This window comes from Heliangelus exortis, chromosome 8, assembly GCF_036169615.1.
Source record: "Heliangelus exortis chromosome 8, bHelExo1.hap1, whole genome shotgun sequence".
NCBI classification, from domain to species: domain Eukaryota; kingdom Metazoa; phylum Chordata; class Aves; order Apodiformes; family Trochilidae; genus Heliangelus; species Heliangelus exortis.
The window spans coordinates 8,309,626-8,324,854 of NC_092429.1; the positions used below are offsets into that span (position 1 = coordinate 8,309,626).

Consider the following 15,229-nt stretch of genomic DNA (forward strand, 5'->3'; position numbering starts at 1 on the left):
CTAGTGGGTGACACAGGGATAAAAAACAAATCTCCTGGCTTCCAGCCTATGGCCCATCCAGGGGTGGGGGAGCAAAAAATGCACCAGAGCCTTTTAAGCTGCATTTCAGTGTTGAGCCTACTCCTGTTTACATCATCATGTCCTCCCTGGAGTCCCTCATGTCAAACCTCAGAGCCAAGACCCTACAGAGGGGACAAGTAGGATGCAGTCCTACCATGGCCATTGTTGGTGACTGCCACAGAGCTGCATCCCCACCAGCTGCTGCATTTTCATGCTTCAGCATTAGCAGTTTTCCTCTTCTCTACCCTGTGGCCCCATCCCAGTTTTTGAACCCATCCTTACCAGTCAAAGCCCTCACCGGGGCAAGTGCTGAGGTTCAGATGACCTGAATTCCAAAGCTAGAGATCTTCAGAAGCAGCTTGTCTTACCTACCTTAGAGATATGGTTTTTTTGGGGGGAAAGGATTGTCATCTGGAGACATCTTTTGTTCCCCACCAACTGTAGCAGGATCACAGCTGAATAGTTCCAACTACAAGTCTGCATCTGACATACCTACAATTAATTCCACACTTTAAATCCTATTAAAGGCCTGGGCTTATGAAGGAGACCCTATGATTCTCCCTGATGGCACGTTCTGCAGGAGCTGCTGACAGACTGCACATTCAGGAGGTGAAGGTGTCTCACATTGCTTCCCTTCACTGCCTTAAGCATCCCATCCTTCTCTGCACATGCAGTGTCCTGCTCTTTCACCTCACCCTTCCTGCACTTCAGGGCCCTGGAATGCTTGTTCATGGCTTTCCATCCTTTCAGAGCTGTTGCCCGGTGAAACCTGTGCATCCCCTTCCCTCTTTTCCCTTGATACCCTCTTCTTTCTCCTATGGCAGATGTGATCCCAACAAACAGCAGGCAAACAGCAGGGCTAGGGGTATAGACCTCTGTCAGCAGACATGTGCTACCTTGTACCTCTGCCCAGGGGTTGGAAGCTCCCAGCTTCCCCCATCCAGGAGGGGAATTTCTCACTGTTGTTCTCTGGAGGAGCCAAAGTGTTGAAATAAGGCTCGATGAGAACTTGATGTTCCTTTCAGGTGGAAAGATGGTTCCCATTTGAGTCTTATCAGAAGGAAAGCATGGATCAGCAGCGATGGGTTGTTGAAGTGCTCCTGATGCTGTTGCCTGACCCCTCTGTCAATAGCAGGGCTGTAGTGACCCCCGACTCTGTGCTCGTGCTGCTCGCAGAGAGGGGGGATGCTTGCAGTGTGGAAAATGGACAAAGATCCAAATGACCCAGGGCTCAAGGGAAAAGAGCAGAGATAAGGCTCTTCTTTGGCTCATCCCATGTCTTCCCTGTTGGCCACAAACCAGCATGTGATATTGCTTGCTCATTCAGCCATCCAAAGGCAGCTTACTACACTACTGCAAATAAGTAGTGGCCTCCTCTGGACCAAGACTGGATTCTTTAATCAGATCCAGGTTGGATTTTTTTTTATTTTTTTTTTTTTAATGAATTGAACCATGCAGAAGCATGAGGCTCTTGGCCTTGATCCCACAAAGGACTTTAGGATGTGCTGAGTGGTAGGTATGTGAATACTAGCCTTGCAGAGAGTGCTTGTGTGCTTGCAGTGCTCAGCATCCTGATAGTTTTGGAGCAGGAGACTCAGCATCTTGCATGATTTATCCCTCAGGCTGCAAGAACTGTGTCTGTAAGGAAGGCAGTGGTGAAGAGGTAGATGAAGCTTGGGTAAAATGTAGGCTGTGCTGATCTAAAGAATCCCTTCCAGGAACACATCAAATATTAACACAGAAATTTCTGGAGATTAAGACTTCACGTTCTATTTAACAAGCTATTCTAGTGGTATTCACAGATAAATCCTTGAATGTATTTCTAGTGTGATTTCTCTCCCCCTCCTCCCCCCGTTGTGCTTTTTTCTTCATGGTTGAGCACCTATTTTTTTCTTTAAAATGTGTGGTCAGTTTTCTTGCCAGCCAGCTTGTTTACACACTGGAACGGGTTGGTTCCAGTGCTTTAAGCAGATGTATTTTTCAAATCTTAATTAATAAATTTTGGTGACATGAATAGGTCTGGTTAGTTCCAAGCATAATTGTCTTCACAAGCAGAACATTATTTCTGATGACCAGAAAAATAATGTGATCAACTTCTTTCACATCTGTTCATTAAATGAAAATGAAAAAAAATTGGGTAAAATTTGTTTGAAAAGAAGCAGGAAGCATATGCTTAATATCACTTAAAAAACCCTAGCCATCATAAGGTTAACATCAAATCACAAATGCAAAACAACCATTATTGTATTTACTCAAAAAAATTTTTCCAGTTTACTGGCTCTGTAGGTTTTCAATTGAAACATGCATTTTTTCAGCATTCAATCTATGCTGGCACGTTGTCTTGATAAGCTTCTTTCATCATATGCTATTGTAAGAAAGGCTGTCTGAGTCCACATTTGTTTACATTTATTAAAAATAGTTGTCATGTGTTTATGGAGCTCCTTTGATCCAGAAAAATCCCCAAATGCTTTGTGAGTTAGGCCTAAAAGGGTCACTTCCCCCACCCTGAACAGAAATCGTGTTGGGACCAAGGGATGGCAGCATATTAAAAATACATAAAAATATCCCCCTAATTGCCCCCTCAAACCCTCAGAGCACCATCAATTTTCCATCAGCTATGAAACAGTTCCTGGGATCATAAAAGTAGTCTGGACTTTTGGAAGTTAAGTCAGAGTAGTGAAAAGACCATCATCCTAGAGTTTGTATATTTTTCATGGACTTTTTCTTCTTGCAAAAAAAGCAGCAGCAGTGCCTGCAGCCCATAGCACAGGGTATCTCGTCCAGACCTGCTGCTGCAGGTTTTGGGCATCCCACTCTGGAGATCAGCTGGGCAGAGCCAGGGGAGACCAGAAGGAAGGATGGAGAGAGACCACCTGTGGACTTGCAGACAAAGGCAGAGGGAATTGTTTGTTTAAAAGCCAGAAGACTGAGGTGAAACATGGTTAAGTCTTCAAAACACGTGAAAGGCTGCTGAGAAGAGGAAAGGAATAAACCTCTCCACAGGGACAGGAGAAGTCACGAACTTGCACTGCAGCAAAGGAGATTTGGTGAAACATTAGGCAGTAATTTTTGATGTCAGTAATGGTGAAATGCTGGAATAGATGTCTGCAGAGACTCTGGAATTGCTATCATTGTAGGGGGTTTTTCAGACTAAATGTCCAGAGAGGTTTAGGACTTGTTCCTGTCTCTGGGACAGATGGGCCAGAAAGTCCCTCCTGGTCCTGTCTTCTGACATTCTGCTGTGGTGTCACATCTGGTCAGATGAGCCCTGCTTATATGGATAAATCAAGCCACACTAAAAATTAGTTTATTAGCTCCTTGGAAAGTCCTCACAAGCTAAACCAGAACAGAAATTCCCCCAAAGGTCTGCAAGGGTGTTTGTTTTATATTTTGGTTTTAAAATGCTCCCAAACCATCAAGGTGCTTCAGCATGCCTCCAGCACAGAGGACCTGAATCCTCTCTGTAATTGGATTCAGTCGAGTCTGTTCACAAAGCCTGTGCCTGGGGCCCCATTTTTTGGGAAAGTTCTACACGTTCTAATGATGGTAAGACAATGTATGACTAATGCACTGATTTGAAAAACTGCCCTATTATCTGATCAAAAGTACAAGCTCATGAATATGATACTGCAGGCCATTTGGCTAAAAGATACCTGGAGTCTTCCAAATTTTTAAAACAATCCCATACACAGAAGCAAAAAATAGAGGTATGAACAGTGGAGCCAGTGGTTGCCTGCTCACCACAGATCATGTGGAAAATCTTAATGAAGACATTTTTATCTGAGACAAAAGACTGAAACTACAGAATATCCTGGGCTGGCAAGAGAAGGCGTGATAATAATTAAGATGATTATCCCTGAGATCTGTGATTCATTTTTATTAGTCTCTACATACACTTCAGCACTTACCAAAACCTCCCTGAGGACAATGGAAACATTCCAGTTGAGTTCAGGGGACTTTGCTGCTGCTTTCATCCTCGGGGAAGGTCTGAGGGTCAGAGAAGTCCTACATGCACATGTGAACATGCTCAGAGGGAGTATGGAGATCTGACACCAGAACCACCTCTAAGGTTAGGTTGTAATCTAACCTGGCTGTCCAGGGCCCCTCTTCAACCCCCAGAAAGACCCCAGGCAAGAGTCAGTGCCTCTGTAGACCTGCACTGGAATGAGGTGGATCACCTTCTGGAGACATTTCTCTCCCCATTCTCTACAGAAACAGCCTAGTAACAAACTTGGAGATTTTACAAGGAGTTTTGTAGCATCTGGTAAAAGCTATTATTCTCTTCAAGTATCTCTAAACCACTTTGGCAGTCAGCTAGCATGCTGGAAGTGAAGTTGTATTTAAGAAAATGTCTTATATGGATAAACTGCTATTCATTTGCTATTAGCATGCTTTGCACTTAATGATGGAAATGTGATGTTTTTTTCTCTTGTAAAGCATTTAAGACTTACAAAAGAAAAAACAAAAAAACAAAAAAATCCAACCCCACCTCTCAGTACTTATCTTTACAAGGAAGCCTTTGGAGAAATCTAGTGTCTTGTAAACAGAAAATGACTGTGAATAGTGGTAAAAACACTTCTAGCAGTTGACTAGAAAATAGAAATATCATACAGAAATGTAAAATGTTAATTTAAGGCTGATTTAGGGATACTAGCTGTATTTGCTTAATGAATGAGCTCTTGATTCCTTCACAGGATCCCTGGCCAGCCTGGGTCCCCCATTGGGCATCTCCCACAATACTTCCCTGAGGTGCAGAAAACCAGTTTGCACAAGGGACTTTTTAATCTCACTGGAGGATCAAGCCCATAGAACGTGTCAGGAGCAGGATACACCCAAACTGCAAGCATTTTGGCAATGTTTTCTAAATTGCAACTGAAAACCAGACCCTCCTTCCAGTTTAAAATTTAATTTAGGGGTAAATTGTGTAGTTCTGTAAAGCGGCAAAGAGTAACAGAAAGATGACTACAAGCACCTACCCAGACTTTCCTTAAAGAAACAAGTAAAGGGAAAAAAAATAATCCAGAATTGTGATCCTTCTGCCAGTTTTGCCAGATGTGTGCCCCACAGCATCACTCAGCAGGATGGATGAGATCTGGAGCCTGAGTTACTGAATTATTGAATTACTCAGAGCATGTAGTACCTAGTTGAGTCAGAAGCAGGTTTTAATGAGGCTTGATATTCACTGTGGGAAGGCCATTCCTACTTGATGTTCCATACAGAACAGGAGCTTGGACAGATAGTGTCTAATCTGGTATCATTCTTGCCATTACTAAATTAACTGCTCAAAAAAAAGTTGGAGAAAATTGAAACAGTGGCATTAGCTTATCCCAGACCAGCTCTTTGTAATAAGTGACTGCAGCAGTTTTTATGCAATATAGCAGAAGCTTTAAAGCTGCATGCCTTGTGTCATCAGTTCAAGACAAAAACCTAAACTCACCATGGGAATTTAGATAAGAGCTTTCTCTGGCAAGGCTTGATTTCAGAATCCTCTGTTTACAGCAGTTTGCTCCTCTGGAAGGAGGCACTGCTTCTCACTGTCAAAGACCTAATACTGGTTAGCTGGATTATCTGTTCCCATGGAGCAATTCCCATGTCATTAATCCTAGACTGCCTTTTCTTTTTACTCTAATTCATTGCATGTTACTTAAGATCACTTCTAGCTACAGAACAACTATCCCATCCAGGTGTTCTGCCAGTATGATAGGTGAGGGAAGAAATTAAATTAATTGTCTCAAAACCTGGGCTGAAGTGTAATGTGCAGGCACTGTGTATTGGATTAGATGTTAACCCATGTGTGTGTTTACTGGTGGACTCTGATCTTCTCACAGCTTGTGACTGACTCTGTATTTGAAACATCTGAGCTAAAAACATTCTTGTTATGGCTAAGACAGAAAAAGGCAGAAGCCTCCAGTGCTACTAAATTCTGTTTCTGTGCATGAATCTTTAGCAAGGTTTTGGGTTTTTTTATGTGCTATTGTGCAAGAAACAGTCTTTTCCTTCCAAGGTTGAGATCTTAGACATTGTAGCTAATATTTGTAGGACTGCACACCCTCTTACCCCCAAAACCCCCTATTTGTTGGTCATTTTCAGTGGCTCCAAATCCTCGTTAGGGAAGATTTAAAAAGTAGCACAGAGAATCTGAAGGTATTACTGTTGCCTCTTCTTCTCTGGGGAACTTGTTGTTGTCCTCCCAGCAGAATGACTTGGTTTTAAACCCTGAATCCACCTTGCAGAGTTTGCATGCTCAGTTGTGCTGCCCTGTGACAACTGGTGGATTATGGACCATCCGATAATGGATGCAATGGAAGCATTTTATGAAATGGAGATTACAACTGGAAACTTCCAAATCAATTGTAAATGGACCTTTTTGACCTTCAGTGTCATGGGAATCATGATGAATTCCAACCTGCCCATTCCAATCAAAGTTTGTAGCTCAAGCTACAATCAATAATCAAGCACACTGCTCTGGAAGCAAACCCACAGACAGGGAAACTTCACACTGAGTCTGGTTTTGGCATTGGGATTTGATCCAAGATGTCTTAAAGCCAGGAAAAGAATTTAAGCTGGTTGATCCCGTGTGCTGAAGGTCATCAGCTGTGCAAGGGGATCAAGGGAAATTCTTTATGGCATGTGAAACAGGGGAAGGAGATGTTTTGTGGGCCCTCCTGGACTTTGTATCCTGTCCACGCTGATTAAGATGCGTCTCTGAAATATAAAAAATCTTTAGACCTTTGGTAGCAAGAAGGTGCCTAACGATGGTGTTATCCTGGGTCAGCACTAAGAAACATCTGTCACAGTCTCTTGTGCTGGCCAGCAGTGTCTGATTTAAAAAAAATGAGTGGAATAAACTAGATATATCAAGAGTGATCCTTCCTTCGGTTACAGTCTGACGGCAGCTGGGACCTGAGGCGCATCCTAAATCTGAGCTGTTTCCAGACCATTGCACTTACCATCCCCTGGGGATCTCCCTGCATGTTTAATGCATGCAAATAATAATAATAATAATAATAATAATAATAATAATAATAATAATAATAATAATAATAATAATAATAATAATAATAATAAAGAAAAAGAATAAGAATAAGAATAAGAATAAGAATAAGAATAAGAATAAATAACAACAACAACTGTGGTCATCACTGCTGCTATTATCCCGGGCTCTCCTCTTTAATCTCCTTCTCTTGTGTTCTCTTTTAGCACCACCACGTTGCCTTCCTATATCAGGATAACCAATGGCTACATCACAGTCAAACCCCCCATTTGGATTTCAAACCAGCTGGATCAGGGACCACGTTCAGACTGCCCAGCCCAGCCTCAGCCTGCAAGCTCAGCTTCTGACAGCATTTTATGGCCATCAATAACTTCTCCTCTCTGCGTGGCCATAGCTTCTTTTCTTCTGAATCTATTGCAGCCTTCATGACCACATTAGTATTACGTGCAATCCCTTGGAATAGAGAAGAAAGATAATTTATGGACAAGTTGGAGGTTATGACAACAATAATTACAAACTGGACCTTCTCAGTGAATCAGTAGTGCCTTCTAGCTGATTTTGTCTCTTTGCCCTGATACATTTTGAAACTCTAAAGCTTTATTGTAACACTGACTTACATCTTCTTTTTGTAGAAGGATCTTTATTTCCCATAGTGCTATGGGGTTTTGTAAAATATACATGTTCATATAAAGAAAAAAAAAAAGAAAAGGAAAAATGTATTTATTCGACTGGTAAACTTATTTTTTCTTGTTGTATATGTTAATAACATCCCTATTAATCAGTAGCGATGGTGAAACAGATAAATTAATATTTTCTATATTTGTTTTCTAACTGACAACTCTGCAAATGTCTGAACTGTTGACACCAAATTAATGGCTTCACTTCTTTAAACCTTACTTTTTACATAAACTGTTCAGTAAGTACATATCTGGTAAACTTTTTTACTTTTTTAAAATCTCATTAGCATAGCTTACACTGAATAAAGCAGGTCCTACTGTCTGTGGCCTATACCTATTAGAAAAATAGGTGCATACTTAACTCAAGTTAGCTGCTACAACCTAAAATCCCAGTTATTTTTATATGACTTAATAAGTCATTAGTCAAGATAACCCTCTAAGTACCCCTGTCTTTAATTCAACTATTTAACTTCTTTGGAAATTACCAATTTCCCTATTTGTCCTGGGATTAATTCATTAGCTAAGGCAAATTAAGATGCTTTTTTCATAATAAAAAAATTGCTTTTAAAGTCTGGATTAATCCCCCTGGAATTGTTTTCTTCTCTACAACATTTCCCAGCATAAATGAGATCAGATCTTGATCTGTCCATAGGGTCTGAAGGCGTAGTATCCTTCTAATCTATAGAATCTCTTTGTACAAATTGTATTAATGCAGATGGACAACCTGGATGACAAAAAAACCCATCTACAGACTCCTCTCCATCTCACTGTTACAATACTTAGAGCTGGTACCTCCATGCTGAATTATGACTTAACCAAAGTCTGTTCAACCAAATTAACCCCTGTGACATGGAGATGTACAGAAAATTCTTCTGATCATAGACTATGGTACCTTTGTTGACTTGGATGGAAACATTAAGACACCTTTCACTCACTGAGAAATTTGATCCTTCTCTGAGCAGCTACTTTTCATTAAAGTGATAGACAACCTCTAAGGAGAAAAAAAAAAAAAAAAAAAAACCCAACAAGACACAAACATGTCCATCTTAAAACCTATTATGTTTATTATGGCATGTGGATGATGCAAAATCCCTATGGATACAATAGCTCCAACCAGAAAATTAATTCTGGTTGAGTGTGTTTTTCTTTCTAAGTCATCTCCAAACCAAAAGTCCAAAATATGTGATGAAAAAATTTCCTAGAAGACTCAGACTGCAGAAAAATACAATGCAAACTTTTCTTTATGGAAAAGCAGTGCTTTTTCACCTTGGAAAAAAAATCAGGTGACAGTCATGATGGTGATGATAATAATAATACTAATAAAAATTTGACTGAAAACAGTCATACCATGTTCCCACCAGCCCTACAGTGCGTTCCCAGGCAATGTTAAAGTTGTTGCAGTGAGAGCCAATTTAGGATCCACAGTTTGCCATTTTACCAATTTATACAGAAAAATCAGTTAGAAAATAACTACACTGCAAAAGACACAGAGCTGTATTTGCAACCACGATGAAATACTGAGTTGTTCCATCACGAATCCCAACCCATTGCCTTGCAAAGGTCAGGGAGAGACGTGTAACTCCTTTCTGACCTCCAACCTTTGCACTGTTTTTTGAAAGTTGTGAAGATTTGTGGTCAGTTTAAGTGGGTACAGCAGACAGGACTATGATCTGTCCCTATTTTTTTCTTTTTTCCAAGCACAACAGTTGATAAGGCTGAATGGAAAACTTTGAGCTTTGCCCCAAATTCGAGCTTTGAGCACACCCTGTGCATACTTTTATTTTGTGTGTTTTGGCTAGCAGAAGATTAAAGATGTTAGTTTTGGACAGGAGCCATTCACCTTGCATAATATTTATTGCACGGAGCTGGATATTGGAAACGTATTTTGAGAACTTTCATTTTAGTTTTATTTGAGCTATTACTCTAGAAATGCCTTCATTTGAATATAATGACTGAACAGACCTTCAAACTCAACCTCCATGCATTTCAAAAGATTGTTGGTTCCCCTGCTGTATTGAAGACAGAGAGCAGAACTAAATGAAAATGTATTATTCACAAAAATGGAACTGGAAATAAGGAAGGCAAATCTTAAGGTTGGTGAAAAGTGAACATCCAACAAACCAAAACCGATTCAATTTTATTTGTTGTAGTTAGATGAAATCCAGAAATTATTTTATGGTACCATCCCAGAAATAATTCCAGGTGTTGGAAAACTTACAGTATAAATAGACAAGACCACATAAAGATAATGGGGAGAGGAAAGAAAACAACTTGGTCAAGACCATAAGGAAAACCTCCAATAAGATCAAGACTAGAAATTACAGTTCTACAGTTTCCCAACCTGTGGCTTTCTTCATAAGCATCTCGGGCTTTTTTTTTTTTTTTATATATATATATATATATATATATATATTAGGAGCACACAGATATGCCCACTCACAGCCACATGGAATAGTTCCTCTGCTTGTCACTGATGAAGTTTTTTGGGTTTTTTTTTCCTGAGTCATTCCTCCACTGGACTGTAATGCTCAGTATTCATTAGCTCACCTATCACTGTATGGTTGGCTATCACAGTATATAAATAGCTTGTTTTGATGTATTTGCATTTCCTGGCATTTTGGCTGTAATTCCCATGAATTGAAGGAATGTTACTGGAGTTCACCCCATTTCCTGTGTGCTGCAATTGCCTTGCAGGTGTCAAAGCAAGGTGTCTCCTGGCTTTGGGGTCCTCACACTTGGCTTCTGCCAGCTAAAATCATCCAGCTCACTGTTATCCAAGCTTCTTCTGGTCAGGGGAGAAGACACAGTTTACAGTAAATATAAGATCAAGTAGCTTCCCTTAGATCCTAGCTTAGGAGCCCCACAGGAATGGTTTCAGCACAGTTCTCAAACCAAACATTTCTTTCATTCTGGTGTCTTACCCTAAGGTATGAATTACAGTAACATTTTTCAGTCCATGGCATGTAAGCATAGCAATACTAAAAATGAGACCCTCACTGTGATAAAGTGGATTATTTATTAATCAGCTACAGCAGCCCAGTATTCATTAAAGTATGGTAATACTGGTTAGCACGGATCTATGCACATCCATTGCAATGGATAATGATAATATTCACCATCAGTTTAAGTGTGCATCCCATGTGATGCAAACTTTTGAGGTAACACTGACTATACCAGCATCATGGGACTTCAGTTTTCCCTGTGGGTTTCTCAGAACACGAAGTACCAACTGCTTTCTTTTTTTCTGAAGGAAAGCTCAGACTCCCATGTAATCACAGGGTTCCAGGAGCAGCCCATTTAACAAAAACATTCATGTTTTCATGAAAAACCATTCAACTCTTTACCCCTGAGAAGCACAATCAAGACTCACAAAATGTGGAGTAGAGTAATCAAAACCATGAGTTTTGATGAGTCCAAAGCTGAATGGTCAAGTGCTTCATCTTTTCATTGCAGCTACAACTGACACCCCTGCAACTAACATTAAATATAACTGTGACATTATAAACAAATGCTCATTATAGCTGCCAAGCTCTTGCCCTGGTGGAATAAATATCCCATACCACCAGCAACAGATCTAACTTCCACTCATTGGTTGTTTTAATGCTTTTCTTGCCAATGTTTAACTGCAGATGCTATATTAATATGCATTGCCATTTGGAGACCCAGCGAGTAGGCTGGGACAGAAGGTATTTTATATTTTATGACCAATGTACTTTCTCTGCAATCCCTTGGGCTGTTGAATAACACAATACCTCTTCTGGCAATAAGTGATGAACATGATTTATAATAACTATGCTTTATACAGGTGTCAAAATCTGCTTTGTTGAACTTCCCTTCCCGTTCCTCCAAGCTCCACTGTAATTTAGGAACACCCAAGATACAGAGCTGTATATTTATCTAAGTTCTTCAATATACAGTTGTGGAGAGGGAGAGAGATGGAAAGAGGGAGAACTTAATCTATGTTTAGTGCATTGATTAGTAGAATGATATGACCCAGTCATTACTGTATACCACTGTTAGGGAGGAATTTCCCATCATATATATTTATTTTAGAGAAATCAAAGCGCCAAAGTTATTATCTCAGCATAAATGTTATCATTCCAAACTTTGCTTGGTACCATAAGATATTTCTATATTGTATGCAAAAAGCATATGGGCTGGTCATATCTCTGAAGTGATCGATGGTTCATGGAGTGTGCTAGAGTTCAGCTCCAATTTAAGCTTCTTTTAGCTTCACTGAAGCAGAAAGATAATTGCCTAATTTGAGCTCATAGGGTGTGTGTGTGTGTGCACACACATGTGCACGTGTGCATCTTGTCTGTGTGTGTTTTATCCCAACCCAAATGCTGCCTTCCCTTTGACTTGCTTTTCAGGAGGCACCTTAATCTAGCCAAAGGCAGAGACATCTTGCCAATAAGTAGTCAATACTTTTCTCCTACAGCAAGGATTAACAATCCTGCAGACTCGTGCTCACACTGAATTTTAACTTGCATGTTTGTCAGTTTTCAATTCAAATGTATTTCAAATATTTTTTCCTGTTCCGCCTCCTGCTTTTGTGAACCGGTTTGAAGAGTGTAATTAAAAGATGCTTTCTAATATTATTTTGTCAAAATATTTTTGTAGCATAATATATTAATAAAATGTTATTATAAATCCATAGCACAAGAATCTCATATTTTTTAGGTTCTTTCCTTTGCTCTGAAAGCTGGGGAATCATTGAAAAAGGGGAACATTCAGTTTGTGACATTTACCTGCATGGCTTTCCCATGTGCTGGAGGAAATCATATTTGGGGGGAGATTCCTCATAAAATGATGTGGTTTTCTCAAGGCCACTCCTGCAAAGATTTTGGAAATTGTTCTATAGTAACAGTCCCTGGGTTCTAACAAGTCAGTCTGGAGCATCCTCAGCCTCTGATCCATGTCACTGGAGAGAAGGCACTGGGTTAACCCCATGGCACATGTTGAGTGGGGTTTGGGGAAAGGGAAAAGCTCCAAATGCCAGACACAGGAGCTGCAAGTTGAGCTTGTTGCTACCATACTTAACAATATCTAATAATATCTTACCTCATGCTTAGTGAGAAAGCACAATAAAATCCCACAGAGGCCTTTTTGGGGATATGGAGGGGTGGGGGAATGCAGGTGCAGGGATCTCAAAGGTCATTGGCCTGGATCCTGGAGGAAACCTGGTATGTAGATGCATCTGAGATGAGGGAGAGGTTTGGGGTGTCTCATTCTTACATCTGCTCATTTGTATGGTACCCAGGGTGGTGGATGGTGAGTCCCACAGCCTTTGGGCCAGACACGGTAGAATGTGGGACCACAGCTGGGGATGGAGCAAGAAGATGGCTGTCACATGGACAGCCAGAAAGTGCTCTGTGGGGCTGAAAGTGGTATTATCAACCTGGCAAGACCTAACACCAGTGCCCTACTCTGTACCACAAGCTTCCCATCTCAGGCAGGAAAACCCCCTGACAAACTCTGCAGGATGGTATTCTCTGTGGTCAATAGAGCTTCATCAGCTGGGGTGAAAGCAGAACTGAGCTCTGCCCTTTGAACTACTCCCTTCCCTCACTACTAAATCCATTTGCCTGGGTACTCATCAGTGTAAAAATAACTTGGGAAGCCATGGAGTTATACCAGCACCATCCGTTCCTGTCAGTGCTGTTTGTCCTCAGGCACTGCCCCTGCGAAACAGAGGGGCAGCTCTCGGGGCGAGGGACAGCAGAGCCAGAAAGCCTCGTGCTCAGGCTGGGTGGACAAGCCTAAATTAAGCATCTGCATTCACTCCTGGTGAATGGTAGTGGGAAATGCTTTCTCCAATATAAAAAGTTGGTGTCCTTTGAACTGTGATTGTTGCTGCTGGCAAATAAAATAACTCTGGGACTGTTTCTGCACTGGGGATGGAGCAGAAGGTACCTCTGTGCACCAAGATACAGACGCAGAGATTTAGTTATTTTTCTTGGCATGTTCCTCTTTCTCACATTCAAATCCTGCCTTGTAGCTGACATTGCAGACTTCTTGCTGATTGCAGCATCATTGTTAGCTTCTTAATTATGTGCTAAATCCTTTGCTCTTTAACACACTGTTTCAAGAAGAGTCCACCAGCAAAGCTGTTTTTGAAATATCCACTGTAGGAAATGCAGTGGGAGGTATAAACATTTGAGCTACCATGGCACAGGAAGGAAAATTACTGTTGGAATAGAGGAACCTCTCTCCCTCTATTGAGATACCAACCAGACACTCAAAGCTGCTGCCATCTCTGCCATTGGAATGGAGAGTCCATGTGTTCCAGCCTTGGTCTTAACTCTACCCTCAGACTCCTTTTTGCTCCCACAGGTCTGAAAAAAATTTAAACCATCAGCCAGCAGAGCCAAATACTGGCTCAGTGGTGCTCTTTGCTTAAACTTCTCCATCCCTTGACCTCACTCTGTGTTCCTTGAGTGTCAAGGATCTTGGTAATGGCTTTGCACTCTTGAGATTTTCCTGTTTATAGATTTGCATCAGAGAGAGAAGAAGCTGTGACAAGAAAAGTTCAGGGCAGAAGACTGAATTTCTTATGGACTAGCTTAGTGTCTGAACTGCTGTCCAGCAGCCTCTGCTTTTGGAGCAAGCCATCTCCTCTTTGGATCAGTGCCTCCCAGTTCCCAAACCACCAAGCTGCCACCCACAAATGCTCCCCACACTGGGAGGGCTGGAAGGAAGATTCAGCTAAATGAAGCCTCTGAGCACTCTTCATGTTTCAGTCTGCTCAGTGGTTTCCAATTGTTTGAGTTTGTTACCTCCCAGGATTTTCCAACAAGAGTGCAACCCCCTGACTGTACTTGTCATCTGTAAAACACCTTTTCCCAGTCTATTACAATCTGTAGCATTAGCCCAGGGATCCTCAAGGGCCTGTGGACCACAGGCAGTTGTCCTGGAGTGGAGATTTGCACCCTTGTCCTGCACCCATCTTTGGTTCAGGCTGAGGATGAGTGGTTTCTGCAGAGCAGCTCAGTGCAGGAGTACCCAGCTGCAGTCTGCTGCCACATTTGCTTGTTTGTTTATTAATTTATTTTTATTTTAACCGGTTTGAGCTTAAATTACAATGCAGAGTGGTGGTGGTTCTCTCTTCCTGACTGCCATTTAAGTGAGGGAAAAGTACTCAGGAGTCCTTTTGCACTTTGGGGGGTTTGGAGGGCTCTATAATTTCTAGCAGAGAATTCAAGCATGCAATGCCTGTGTGTATTCCTCTTTTGCAAGTCTTCTCATTTCTTAATTTATCTTTTTTTATAAGCATGGTTGCTGTGAGCAACAATCCTAATGATGGTTTTTGGTTTGTTTTAGGACATCTTTCCCCTGTGCCTCACAGAAGATTTGCCAGTATTTATTAACAACTGAGCAGAGGTACTAATAGAGCTTCCCTGTTATCTCTTGCCTGCTGCCTCTTCTCATGAAATTCCTAGAAATTATTATATTAGAGACCCTCAACCCCTTGCCAGCAGTTTCAAAAATTGCTGAT

General features: G+C 41.2%; 1 protein-coding gene across 1 annotated transcript in view; it reads left to right on the plus strand.

Annotated features, from left to right (window-relative positions):
* The window catches only part of TRABD2B (TraB domain containing 2B), a 273,999-nt gene extending 265,692 nt beyond the window's left edge, over positions 1-8,307 (plus strand). The window contains exon 7 of the mRNA XM_071750203.1: positions 7,261-8,307. Within this exon, the coding sequence (XP_071606304.1) occupies positions 7,261-7,483 (223 nt within the window). The 3' untranslated portion in view covers positions 7,484-8,307. The remainder of the gene's footprint in view (positions 1-7,260) is intronic.
* Positions 8,308-15,229: the final 6,922 nt, after the last annotated feature.